The sequence below is a fragment of the Saccopteryx leptura genome, chromosome 4, assembly GCF_036850995.1.
Source record: "Saccopteryx leptura isolate mSacLep1 chromosome 4, mSacLep1_pri_phased_curated, whole genome shotgun sequence".
NCBI classification, from domain to species: domain Eukaryota; kingdom Metazoa; phylum Chordata; class Mammalia; order Chiroptera; family Emballonuridae; genus Saccopteryx; species Saccopteryx leptura.
The window spans coordinates 34,020,146-34,033,327 of record NC_089506.1 but is presented as its reverse complement, the minus strand read 5'-3'; the positions used below and the strand labels follow the sequence as shown (position 1 = coordinate 34,033,327).

Genomic DNA, 13,182 nt, shown 5'->3' with positions numbered 1-13,182 from the left:
AACCAACTGAGCCACCCAGCCAGGGCAATAATACCTTAATATTATCAAGTAACCAGTTTAATTTCTCTATCTCATAAGTTTTTCTTACAGTTTCATTGTTCTAATTAGTATTCAAACATGATCCATATATCCAATGCATATACTTTTTAATTTATTTTTTTACCCCCACAATTCAACTCCTATTTCTGGTTTATTCAGCACTGATAACATCACTATTACATGAAAACATTAAAATAGAGACAGCTAAGGAAAGGTGAAAAGGAGACGTTAAAGTATTTTAAAATTTAAAAGATTTTACAAAGCACTCAAGTTTCTTGTACATGCTTGTCTCCAAGTGAAAGGGGAGAAGCTGTCTTCTCACTACTTTCTCAGTCTTTTCTGCTTCGGACAGACCTGAGCTCCCCAGACTGTCATGGGCATGCTGGAAAGAGGGCAAGGACATGGGGCTCCTGCTTTGCTAAGGACAGCATTCTGCCTGCAGGCTGAGCAGGCAGAATCACATGCAAAGAAGAGTTTCAACTCCACAACTGGGCGAGATGCTATTTCCTCCGGGGTAAGATGCTATTTCCTCCGTTGGCAAGAGCTTGATATCAGCTACCAACTACTTTAGAATGTGATGTAATAGATACATTCACATTAAAAGCACCAAATGAAAACAATCCTAATAAATTGGAACAGAATTTGTATCTTATGCAAATTTTGACAAGATAATACTTTAATTCAAAGAAATGAAATGCTTCTGCTAGGATTATGCTTGTCCCTAAAAAAGCAGTTAGATTATACATTTGCTTCTGAGCAGGAAGTCATTCTTTTACCCCTATACACAGTCAGGTTTCTCCTATATGGAAATCTTTTTTTTCTTTTTTCCTTTTTATTTTAGAAAGAGTGAGAGAGCAGGGGGAAGGGGGAGAGACAGAGAGGGAGAAACATCTATTTGTTGTTCTACTCATCCATGCATTCATTGGTTGATTCTTGTATGTACCCTGACCGGGGATCGAACCCACAATCTTGGCATATTGGGATGCTGCTTTAACCAACTGAGCTATCCCTCCTTGGCTGGAAATATTTCTAGGATGCATAAAGGCAGAGGGTCATCAGAGGCATAAACTCCCCAAAGTTGCAGGGGTTCCTCAACATAGCAAACTTAAACACTCAGTTCTCTTTCTTCCAATTTGAATACAGCTCACCAATAAAATCTTGTGGTCCTTCCTGAAACCCTAACAGGCTAAGCATGTGAAAAATCAATCTTCCTCCCTTTAAAACACACATGAACTTTCATTTGAAAAGTGATTTGCCGGCCCTGGCTGGTTGGCTCAGTGGTAGAGCATCGGCCTGGCATGCAGGAGTCCTGGGTTCAATTCCCGGCCAGGGCACACAGGAGAAGCGCCCATCTGCTTCTCCACCCCTCCCCCTCTCCTTCCTCTCTGTCTCTCTCTTCCCCTCCTGCAGCCGAGGCTCCATTGGAGCAGAGTTGGCCTGGGCGCTGAGGATGGCTCTGTGGCCTCTGCCTCAGGCACTAGAATGGCTCTGGTTGTAGCAGAGCAATGCCCCGGATGGGCAGAGCATCCCCCCCTGGTGGACATGCCGGGTGGATCCCCGTCGGGCGCATGCGGGAGTCTGTCTGACTGCCTCCCCATTTCCAACTTCAGAAAAATACAAAAAAAAAAGGTGATTTGCCAGGCCTGGATCTATTTTACTTTCTTTTTCTTGTCCAGTCTACTAATTAACTCTCACCAGAATCACTGTTATACAAAGGATTTTCTCCTCCAGTTACTAACCCAACTGACGGAAGGAGTCCACGCTGCAGTCCTGAGGTACCGCACCCCATCCGCACCTCTGCTGCCAGACACGGAGGCTGGCGGGGAGCTGGGGAACTGGACTAGAGGGGTGGTCTCCCAGCCCAGAGCCACACAGAAGGAAGAACAGTCCAGCATGGCAGCCTAAAATCATCACAGCCCAACTCTACTTGCTATGAAACAGGATGTGAGATTCTTTCAAGAAATTATTTTCAGAAAGCATGTGCTTCTACTTTTTCAGCCATTTGGGAGGACGGAAGGCAGAGACCCATCAGAACTAAGAAACTGTTTCCCTGAAGTCAGGATATCATCTCTTATGCTACACTGAATCCCTAGCGCCTCAGACTGGGGGGGCCTAGCGCACGCAGTAAGTCTTCCTTTAACCAAAGAATACTGGCCATTTAATGAGTCAAACTACCCTATCTGCATATATTTTTTCCATTTCTACTTCCCCCAGTTGTGCTTACCTCAACAAGAACCTCAGCAAGCACACAGCAATGACGACCGCCAGGCCAACAAGGAACGCGATACACACAGCTGTAAAAGTAACAGAACACATGTTAGCACCAAAAATGCCACCATAAGAATCAAGGTTGTCACATTATTACATTTAATCTATAAACAAAAAAGGCAAAAAAATCAAAATCAAAACAAATGAGGGAAAAGCCTATATTCTTTTTCTTTTTTTCTTTTTCTTTTCCAAGTGAGAGGAGGGGAGATAAGAGAAACAGACTCCGGCAGGTGCCCTGACCTGGATCCACCCAGCAACCCCTGTCTGGGCTGATACTCTGCCCATCTGAAGCCATGCTGACAACTGAGTTATTTTTTTTTTTAGCACCTGAGGTGGAGGCTCCACAGAGCCATCCTCAGTTCCCAGGGCTGATGAGCTCAAACCAATTGAGCTACGGCTGTGGGAGGAGAAGAGAGAGAAAAAGAGAGAGAAGGGGGAAAGAGAGGGTGGAGAAGCAGATGGTCACTTCTCCTGTGTGCCCGGACCAGGAACTGAACCCAGGATATCCACATGCCGGGCTGACGCTCTACCACTGAGCCACCTGGCCAGGGCCAAAGCCTATATCCTTAAGCCAAATTTTCTATAAACAACTGAGAACACTTCATAAAAGAAGTTCTCATTTTCATTATGAAAAACACTAAACTTACACAAAAATACAGAGAACAGTATAATAAACTCATCTAAATTCTAGAATTATCTAAATATTGCCACTCTTCCTCTATCTAGTAACACTCTCCTCTCTGCTATTTTTTTTTCTGCCTATAGTGTTTTTAAGCAAATCCTAGAAGCCATGTTATTTCACCCTTACATCTTCAGTTGTATCTCTAAAGCAACAGTCCCATTAAAGACGTATCACCCTCACGCAACTCCTGACATGACCCACACAACATCACTTTGGTAGAAATCGACCAAAAATGCATGACCCCTACCTACCTCATCAAAAGAAAACAGCAAGTAACCTGACCAGGTGGTGGCGCAGTGGATAGAGCGTCGGACTGGGATGCGGAAGGACCCAGGTTCGAGACCCCGAGGTTGCCAGCTTGAGCGTGGGCTCATCTGGCTTGAGCAAAGAGCTCACCAGTTTGGACCCAAGGTCGCTGGCTCCAGCAGGGGGTTACTCGGTCTGCTGAAGGCCAGCGGTCAAGGCACATGTGAGAAAGCAATCAATAAACAACTAAGAAGTTGCAATATGCAACGAGAAACTGATGATTGATGCTTCTCATCTCTCTCTGTTCCTGTCTGTCTGTCCCTGTCTATCTCTGCCTCGGTTAAAAATAAATAAATAAATAAATAAATAAATAAAGAAAGAAAGAAAGAAAGAAAGAAAGAAAGAAAGAAAGAAAGAAAGAAAGAAAGAAAGAAAGAAAGAAAGAAAACAGCAAGTAAATCCAAATAACAGACTAACTGGCCAGTCCTCTTCAAAAGTGTCAAGGTCATAAAAGACAAAGGATGATTAAAGAACTGTCCTATTTTAAAGGAGGGTAACAGGTCTGACAATTAAGTGCACTGGGGGATCCTGGATTGGATCCTGGACCAGGAAAAAGAAATTAGAAGGGTCAACTGTAGACAACTGAAAAGGCTGTAGATCAGTTAACAGCACTGCGTCAATATTAAGTTCCTGGTTTCAATAATTGTACATAGGATCTTTGTATGATGATACAGGTTAGGGGTTTAGGAAAAGCTGGATAAAAAGTGTATGGGAACTCTTTTTTGTACTGTCTAGAAATCTGAACCTGTTTCAGAATTGAAAGTTTCTTAAAGATGGACCTTTTGTGATACAATCACAATGTCACACAAACATAATAATAATTCCCTGGCTGACAGTGAATCCGTATTCAAATTTTTCTAGTCCCAAACATGTTTTTTGTAGTTAATACGGTCAAATAAGGATCCAAACAAGGTTTGTGTCTTGCATTTGCATATTTTGTCTCTTAAATACCACTGAGTCGTAAGCGGTCATTAACTTGATTTAAACACCAGGTCAGTGTTGCCTGTCAGTATGTCTCATGGATACATCTGTCAGTATGCTTCCTCATGTATCGCTGAACTTGTTCTTCTATCCTTCAAGTGTTCTGTACATGGCAAATTAGCTGTAAAGGCTTAACTAAGAGTAATCAACTTTTGGGGGGAAGAATGCTTTAAAGGTAGTGTTGAGCCTTTCCCATTGACCATGTCAGAGCCCTTCCTGAGAATGACCGTGTGCCGAGGTATGCCTTCAGCTGGTGAAAGCCTGACCCCTCCTGTGTCAAGTTCCTGCTTCATCTGATGGCATCATCCACTCATGACTTTTTGCCCAAAGCAGTTCTTTCATTAGCGGCTGCAAAATATTCTGCCATTCTGCCACGTATTAACTGAAATTCTTCTCTAAAGAATTTATCCTCCTCATGTAGGACAACTTAGTTATCCTAAGTTACAATTAAAACAGAAATAAAACAGGATAAATACTTAAATCTTTCCTTTCAACTGACAATTTTAAGTCACAGTAGTCAATTTCATGTATCCTGTTACCGCCAAAGGCAACTCAAGTGTTTTTGTTTGGGTCGAAGGGCCTTGCCCATTTTAGTTTCACAATAAACTTACTGGGTTTTGTATACTCCCTGTGTTTCCATCAGTTCCATTCATTATTCCTTGAAATACTTAAACTGTCCCACACTGGCCCTTCCATGTTGGCTCCGGTTCTTTTGACATGACCTCACAGTCTTTCATAGCTTCACTGTGAACAGCACTTACTAATGATCTAGGGACTTATTACATTATCTAATGGAGGGCTCAGTGACAGATTTCCTCAGTGGAGTTATTAAAGATTGAACAGACCCTTCTTAAACTAAGGGGAATTCTGGACCTTCAACATAAGACACCTATAGGAAACCCAAATTTTGTACCCTAAACCCAAAAACAAGAAAAGATACTTGACAGTTGAGTGCTCTATTTCTAGTTTCTTTTCATTGCATTGACTATTTTGGCTTATTTATGCTTCACAATTTAACAACTAGGAGACTATGTTGATATATAACATTTTTATATATCACATGATCTTGATATTTTAAAGACCAAAAGACCAATGACACAATAAGTACATTTTAAATGTACCACAACTATAATCTAGGTTTTAAGTTACACAAAGTGTTGCAAACAGTTATTCGAAAACTAAAACATTTGAAAATGCAAACTAAAAAAATCAGCAAAGAACATATACATACGAAGGTTACTGTCAACTGGATTCTTATTGACAACTAGGTCACAAGCAATTTCATTGACTCCATTATGGGCGTGCTTTACCAAGAGGGAATAGTTTCCAAATTCGCCAAACTTGTGTTCCAGCCTATAAAGATTAGGTAAAATTAAGAAGAAGATTAGATTAGGGGCAAAAAGGAGCTGGGTTTTCATTATGTCATGAAGGCAGAGTGACAGGCATTCCTGGGTGCAGATCAGAAAAGACAGAGGAAAATATTTTGAAGGAAGAAAAGGCTAAAAACAAAGGAAGAAGAAAAGCATAGAGACAACAGACTTGAGTAGGTCACAGCAAAGCAGGTACAAACCTACAGACTTCTTTCTCTTCAGACGACGTGTCGTTGAGCTGCAGGATGGATCCGTGCTGGGTGCTCACAGCCACAGCTGCAATGCTGGGCTTCCCGGGCTTTCCGCTCCTGGGCACCGCCGCCAGAACCTGAAGCAAGCACTGCAACAGGAGAGCACACGCACACCGTCAGGGGTTCTGGGAGTCCGCTGGGTGCTGGACGTGAACATCCAGCTGAAGATCCCCACATGCCTTTCCTTTCATACTTAGGAAAAAAACTTAAATTTCAGTAATTTAGATAAAATTTGCCCATATAAATAATTGTGTTGTTATGGAGCCGTACAACCTTCATTCATAAATAAATTTTCCACAAAATGAACAAATACGGCATATATTAAGTCCTGCCTTCTATTGTTTTATTATTTAACAAATAAATTTTCACCATCCTACCCAATCTGCATATTTATAATTATTAATGACTGTATTATATTCCATCAAATATTATAATTGTGGTATCTTTTTATATGTAATTTGTATAAAATATGTTGTTTTAAAAACATAATTTAGTTATAAATAAATACATTTATAATTTATATAAGTTACATTGTTTTAAAAGATCTACACATGATTCTCTTATTTTTTTATGTGTGTTGACAGAGACAGAGAGAGTCAGACAGGAAGGGAGAGAGATAAGAAGCATCAATTCCTCGTTGGGGCACCTTAATTGTCCATTGATTGCTTTCTCCTATGTGCCTTGACGGGGGGGGGGGGGTTTGAGGTGGGGGGGTTACAAAAGACCAGTGACCCCTTGCTCAAGCCAGTGACCTTAGGCTCAAGCTGCTGAGCCTTGCTCAAACCAGATGAACCTGAACTCAAGCTGGCAACCTCGGGGTTTTGAACCTGGGTCCTCCGCATCCCAGTTCGACACTCTATCCACTGAGCCACCGCCTGGTCAGGCATGATGCTCTTATTCATTTAAATTCTTTCCCTAAGATAAATTTCTAAAAATGAAATTACTGGATAAAAAATAATCATTTTAGTGGTTCCTATTACATGTGCCAAATAGCACTCAAGTAAGAAAAATTACAACATATATTACAATATATTTTTCATTAGTTTCCCAGGATTTAAAAGTCATCCTTCCTTTTGTTCATATACTAGATCTTTATGATATCCTAGCATTAAAAAAAATGATCAGTAGATTAAATAACTCAATATTCTTTTTCTGTTTTGTTTCCTATGGCATAAGCCATCTTTTAGACACCATATTCTCTTGAACATACTGGTAGAAATATGTCACCTTCATATATTGTAGTATTAAATTTTTAACTCTCAAGTATTTCCCCATTTGAATGCACTCCATTTCATCTTGTTATATTCTGTTGTTTTTAATTACAAGTGTTTAAAGTTTTATATAGTCATGTTAATCTGGCTTGTCATTTCTTCTATTGCTTCGTTACTTTAAAAATGTAATCTGCCTTTTTTGGTATTTTTTAAGTTTGTGGAGGTTTTTTTAAAACTTGAATCCACTTGGAGCATTTGATAGATGGTATACGATAATTCAAAATACCTTTACCCGTGGTTTTAGTTATAGCATGTTAAATTCTTCTTTAATTAGCTTCTGCTTCTCATACCACTTTGGTCCTGGCCTTCATTTCTCTCTCGGGCTACATGAACAGCTGTGGCTCTGTAATCGACCTGACCTGGTCCAGCAAGTCTCCATGATGCCCATTCTCCTCCTGTGCTGTCCTTTGATTCTTTTGCTCATTTACTTTTTCATACAAATTTTGGGATTATTTACGCAGACTCTATAAAGCATCCATTGATACATCAACAGCAATTGTGTTAAATGAATGAATGAGTTTGGGAAGTCCTGCCATTTTTCCTACGTTTAGTCTTCATATCAGAGTGCATTAACCATCACCCCATTTAACCTCTATTTTTCCCAGGAAATTTTCATCATTTTCTTTTCAGATGAGCTCTAAAGATTCCTCAAGGATAAAAATGTCAACATAAATAAATCTTTCAATATGCTAACTTATTTTACCTGCTAGAACTGTGATGCTTTCGGCTGGTACCCATACTCAAAGCACACTATATCTTCAAATTCTTCCTCTAAAGGTGGTACATTGAAACTCTCCATTTTATTTAGAAATAAAGAATATTTTGTTCTACATGGAAGAACAGCCTCGTCCTTAGAAAGCAAAAAGGCCTAGAATAGGAGTAAAACCTTCAGATAAATTCTTTACCATCAGAGAGGTAGATCCCTGGAACACCTGCCACTCTGCCTCAGCACGAGCCTCCCCACCGTCCTTACCGCCCTTGCCCTTGAAGAACACCCGTGCGTCTCACTCCCTTCCTCGTCCAGCAAGAGGGTTTGGCATTAGGCAAAGGAGTAAAATAAAACACCTCTAGTAATTTTGCCATCACTGAGAACTGGTGTTTTTCTTTTTTTTTTTCTCTTTTTAATGGGCAGTGGAAAAGATAAACAAATGTTGCTCGTTGCTAGGCATTCTCCCTGGTTAGATAGCTTTTTTGTCTCCTTACCTTTAAAACTGAAGTTAACATGTGAAGAACTGCAGGTGTGAAGCATCAAGGGTCTATCGAACTATTCCCAAAGCAAAGAGAATTGTGAGTGTGGACACTATACATACGTGGTAACAGCGTTCGGACTTCCAGTAGACAGTCAAGTTTGTCCCAGGGAGTTCGTTATGGATGAGCAGCAGGGCCTGGTCCATCTTCAGCTCGACATGCCTTTTTTGGTCCAAATCTGGCAAGAATTAGAAAAAAAAAAAAAGTTTAAAAAATAAAAGAAAAACAAAGCACCTTTAAAATGTGTTAGGAAGAAAAGAAGAAAAATATGTTAGAGACAAAGTACACTGTGTGAATGGTGGCTTCACAGAAGTGCTTCTCAAGTGCCTGCACCCTGGGGCCTCTGGGTCCTTACTCGCTGTATGCACAGATAGGCAGGCACGCTCACGTGTGCACACACATCCAGATCCCCTTTTGCACAGGTGCCTCTCCACACATGAGGACTCAGGCAACACCATTCACACCTAGTATGTAAAAGGACTCTGTAAGGACCTTACACTCATCAAGTGCTAAGATGTGACAGGCACATGAATTAGGTCAGTTCCATGTACCGTATTTCCCCATGTATGAGACGCACCTAAATTTTGGAGCATTAAATTTGAAAAAAAAAAATGTATTACATAAAGTTATTGAACTCAAGTTTTATTCATCATAAAATTCATACGACTCCTCATCACTGTCAAAACTCCCATCCATTAAGCTTGTCCTCATCTGTGTCCGATGACGAATCACTGTCTTCAACAAGCGCAAAAACAAGCACGAAAAGGCGGGAAATGCAAGTAAAAAAACTACAAGCACTGTATAGACGCACCCAGTTTTTAGACTCCAAATTTTTCGGAAAAAGTGCGTCTTATACCTGGGGAAATAGGGTATCTTCTATTTTGATAATACTGTAAGACAATCTCATGAACTAGCTAGGTATTTTCTCCATTTTACAGATAAAAAAAATTAAGGTTCACAAGAATTAGAAAATTACCCATGGCCACAGAGTTTTTCTGTGAAATGTTTTGAGTTGTTTTGAACCCAATTTGTGTGATTCCAAAGTCCAAAGTTTCTCCTACCGCTTGACTCAGCTGTGGGCAGCATGAGACCTGCAGAACCCCAGACCAACTGGGTTAGGATGAGCAGGTCGGCAAGGTCTGTGGGGGATTTGCATGCTCTTGAAAGACTGAGAAGCCCTAATTTATACCACTTTGGTTTGGAATTCTGAATCTCCTAGCTCCACAGCAGATTTGGGGCAAGTAAGGGAAGAGGACAGGTCTGTCTGATGGGCAGGACCCCACTGCTCCGTGTTCCCTTGGCTTACAGCTCCTCACTTTATTAGATGCTCTTAAAGTTCACCAGGACATGCACATTCTAAATTTAAGTTGGCCAAATTTGGAGAAAAACAAAGTGGACTATTATTAGCTAAAGTTAAAGCAAAATGTTGCACTGAGACCAACTGGGCCATTTATATCTATTATATTGTAGTATATGAAGGAGAAACTAATTTACACTCTAGCTTCTAGGCAAAGGGAAAACTACAGGAAACTAAAAAGGTCATGATTTGGCCTCTTTTATTTCATAATCTGGAAGCTTCCTTCAGGGCTAAAACAAAAAATACTGAAGCCCTGGCCCCCACTCCAGACCAATTAAATCAGAATCTGTATCCAACCAGCAAGAAGAGTTTTAAAATTTCCTCCCTAAACAAACAAACACTTCCTCAAGTTAATTCTAATATGCAGCCAATGCTGAAAACAACAGCTAGAGAGTTTCAGTGAGAAAACCCAGGGTATTTTGATAACTGGACTTCTTTGCATTATAAGTTTTTTTGTTTTTTTTTAATTTTTAAACCAGTGAGTCTGTATCACTCAAACACACAAAGGGTGGAATTCCTAAGCTATCTGATATGACAATGAAATTGAACCTGACGCTCAGTTTCGAGAAAAAGATGCCAACTTTTGACACAGTGACTTTAGAAATACCAGGGTAACATCTAAGAAGCATTATCTACAAAAGAACAACTCCTCCTCTTCTTCCTGTCTGCCATGTTTTGGTAAGGAAATAAACTAAAGAAATTCACCTCTCAATATTCCTAGGGTAACCATACTATTTGTATATTAGACTTTTGTTCAATTTCCAAATATTTAACTTCTGGTTCTAGCTCTCTGCTCTGGAGTGTCTTTGTTGGGCATATTTTAAAGGACATATTCTTCATAATTTTTCTTTTCTCTTTTGATGTAAACTTGAGTCCTCAATTCTTAGGAAGATGGAGCTCTTAACAGGAAGTTGTCCAGCCTAAACCTGGACTCCAGGAGGCACTGAAAGTCTAGCTGTCCTCTCAACACAGCTTGGTGAAGATTCTGGTGTGCATCGCTTAAGAATACTATGTTCTCTCTCACTATATGCAATTACTTTTTTCCTAAAATAATTATCTTGATGAATTGGTCCTAAAATACAAAGAAAGAGCACTGTAAGGATCTGTCCCTGACAATTTGTGACTGTGCAGATGTAACCTCTTGGGCTGTTTCCTCAATTATAAAAGCAGGGGAGAGGATGAGACTGACCCCGGGGTTGGGGGGGGCAGCATACAAAACAAAACCAGCTGAAATGCTTTTTCAAAATTTATTGTCTTTGCCCTATAAGATTCTGACTGGGTAGGAGTGGCTGTTTGAACTTCACCCTGACACCAAAACCCCCTTGTTCTGATACAGAATAGGGATGACAAGAGGGCAAAGAGAGGTAGGTAACTTCCCAGGGGGATCCTCTGACCTATCCAAACGCTGCCCGGTCAGGGTTTGCTGTGCTTGGCTGAGCCCACAATCCCTGACCAAAGAAGCACCTGGACAAGGCTTAGGATCCTGGTTCAGGGTCTAGAAATTTGTGTTTTTTCACCATTACCCCTGGTGAGTTCGGAGTCCAGGTAAGTGAGGCAAACAGTACCCGCCGCACATTATAATCACTCCCTTTCCCGGCAAATATACCCTCCAGGCCCCTCCAGGCTGCCAATTCCGTTCTGTGGCATCCCCGCGCAAACCACAGAGTGCCTGCCCGCAAACCACAACCTCGATTGTTTCTCCTCGCCACTTCGCAAGTAAAACTATCCTAAGGGAAACTGCAGGGGAGGTTAGCTCGAGACTGGACCTCGAGTTTTAATGACCAAATCCTGCAATCACCGCCCTCGCCGCGCCGCCTCCTGCTGAATTTCATTCCCGTCGGTCGTTCACTCCCCAGCGTAATCCCAGCGCCGAGCGGGGCCTTTGGGGTCCGGCTCCGGACTCGGGCCGTCGCGCGCGGGCGCCCCGCAGCTGCAGCCACCAGGCAGGGCGGCGCCCGCCAAACCCTCTGTCCTCTGGGGAAGGGACTTCATTCGTGCGGAAGAACCGCCATACAGTGGACTAGAAGAGCGAAGCGAGTCGGGTGCACGCCTCTTGGTCAGTCCGCCTCTTACCTAGTTTTGCACCTGGGGAGGAACAGGTCTCCCCATCAAAGGCACACTTAGATCCAGTCGCCTGCACAGGCTGGGTGCCTTGCAGCCTCGGGCGGGGGCACCCCTCCCGCCCGCTCTCCCCGTGCCTTCGCCCTTGGGCGGGTACGGTTGGGCTGTTGCTCCCACCCCGCTGCGCGATGCTGACTCGCCCGCGCCAGCGACCGCAGCCAAATGCCCGGCTCCAGGCCCTGGCGCGCCCACCGCCGCGTAGTGGGAACAAAAACTCGAGTCCGGGAGAACTGCTTTTCCGAGAGCTCGCGCGCTGAGCGTCCCTAGCCGGGAGGGGGCGTCGCGTCGCCCAAAGGGAGGGGACAGTCGCGCGCCCCACGGGCCCGACGGCCAGAGGGGCGCAGGGGCCTCCCGGCGCACTCACCTCGCGGCGGCGCGGCCTCGGCGCCGCGCTCCAGAGAGCCGCCGGGGGCCAGCAGCGCGGCGCTCAGCACCGACGCGGCCAGCAGCAGCAGCGCGGCCAGCGCCGGGCCCGCGGCCCGCGACCAGAGCATGCCGCCCGCCGCCGCCACGGGCCGCCGCTTCGCCTCGGCCGCCGCTCCTGCTCCTCCCCCGCCGCCGCCGCCGCGCTCCCGAGCTCTGCGCTTCTTCGCCGCGCGCGGCCGCGCGCCCGTCATCGCCTCCTTTTCGAATGCCGTCACCGCTGCTTGAGTCACCCGCGCGAGGCGGGGGAATGCTGGAGCCTGGGCGGTGACGGCCGGTACGGGAAGGGCCAAGGGGCCGGGCCAGTCCCGGCCCTGGGCTCGGAAAGCGTGCCACGTAAAGAACCAAGATTCTCTCCTGTTGCGTAGTACTTTTCTGGGGAAACATCCAAAAGAGAGGTCTTCCTCAGGCCACACGCCACTGCTCCAGTCTGTGATCCGTCTCCTGAGCGACGTTCTCCCAAATTCCTGCGTCCAGCCATTCACTATACATGGGTGGAAGTGTCCTCTGTCCACTCTTCTGGAAATAATGGTTAAGTCAGGCAGAGTTCCAATCCCAAGGTGTTCACTATCCAGAGAGATGAGACTTAAAAGCCATCATGTGCTTTGAAGAGCTCTTTGCCAGTATTTAATCAAGTTCAAGGCGAGCAGCCACATGGCCCCACGGTTGCACTTCCAGCTATTGACTGGAGAAGCTATCATATTTATAAAGGGACATGCACAATGCTTGTAGCGAGTGGTTTGTAATTGCAAAAACCTGCAAGCAATCTAAATGTCCATCAGTAGAGAAAATGGATAAATTGTGGTATAATATAGACAGCAGTAGTAATGAATGACCCATGTTTTTCAACAACAGTTGGCTCACA

At 43.6% G+C, this 13,182-nt stretch overlaps 1 protein-coding gene across 1 annotated transcript in view; it reads right to left on the bottom strand.

Moving 5' to 3' along the window:
* HGSNAT (heparan-alpha-glucosaminide N-acetyltransferase) overlaps positions 1-12,809 on the bottom strand; it is a 30,833-nt gene extending 18,024 nt beyond the window's left edge. Inside the window, exons 1-5 of the mRNA XM_066380446.1 lie at positions 12,259-12,809; positions 8,479-8,594; positions 5,847-5,986; positions 5,508-5,629; positions 2,264-2,333 (exon numbers count right to left, since the gene is read on the bottom strand). Coding sequence (XP_066236543.1) covers positions 2,264-2,333; positions 5,508-5,629; positions 5,847-5,986; positions 8,479-8,594; positions 12,259-12,511 — 701 coding nt within the window. The 5' untranslated portion in view covers positions 12,512-12,809. The remainder of the gene's footprint in view (positions 1-2,263; positions 2,334-5,507; positions 5,630-5,846; positions 5,987-8,478; positions 8,595-12,258) is intronic.
* Positions 12,810-13,182: the final 373 nt, after the last annotated feature.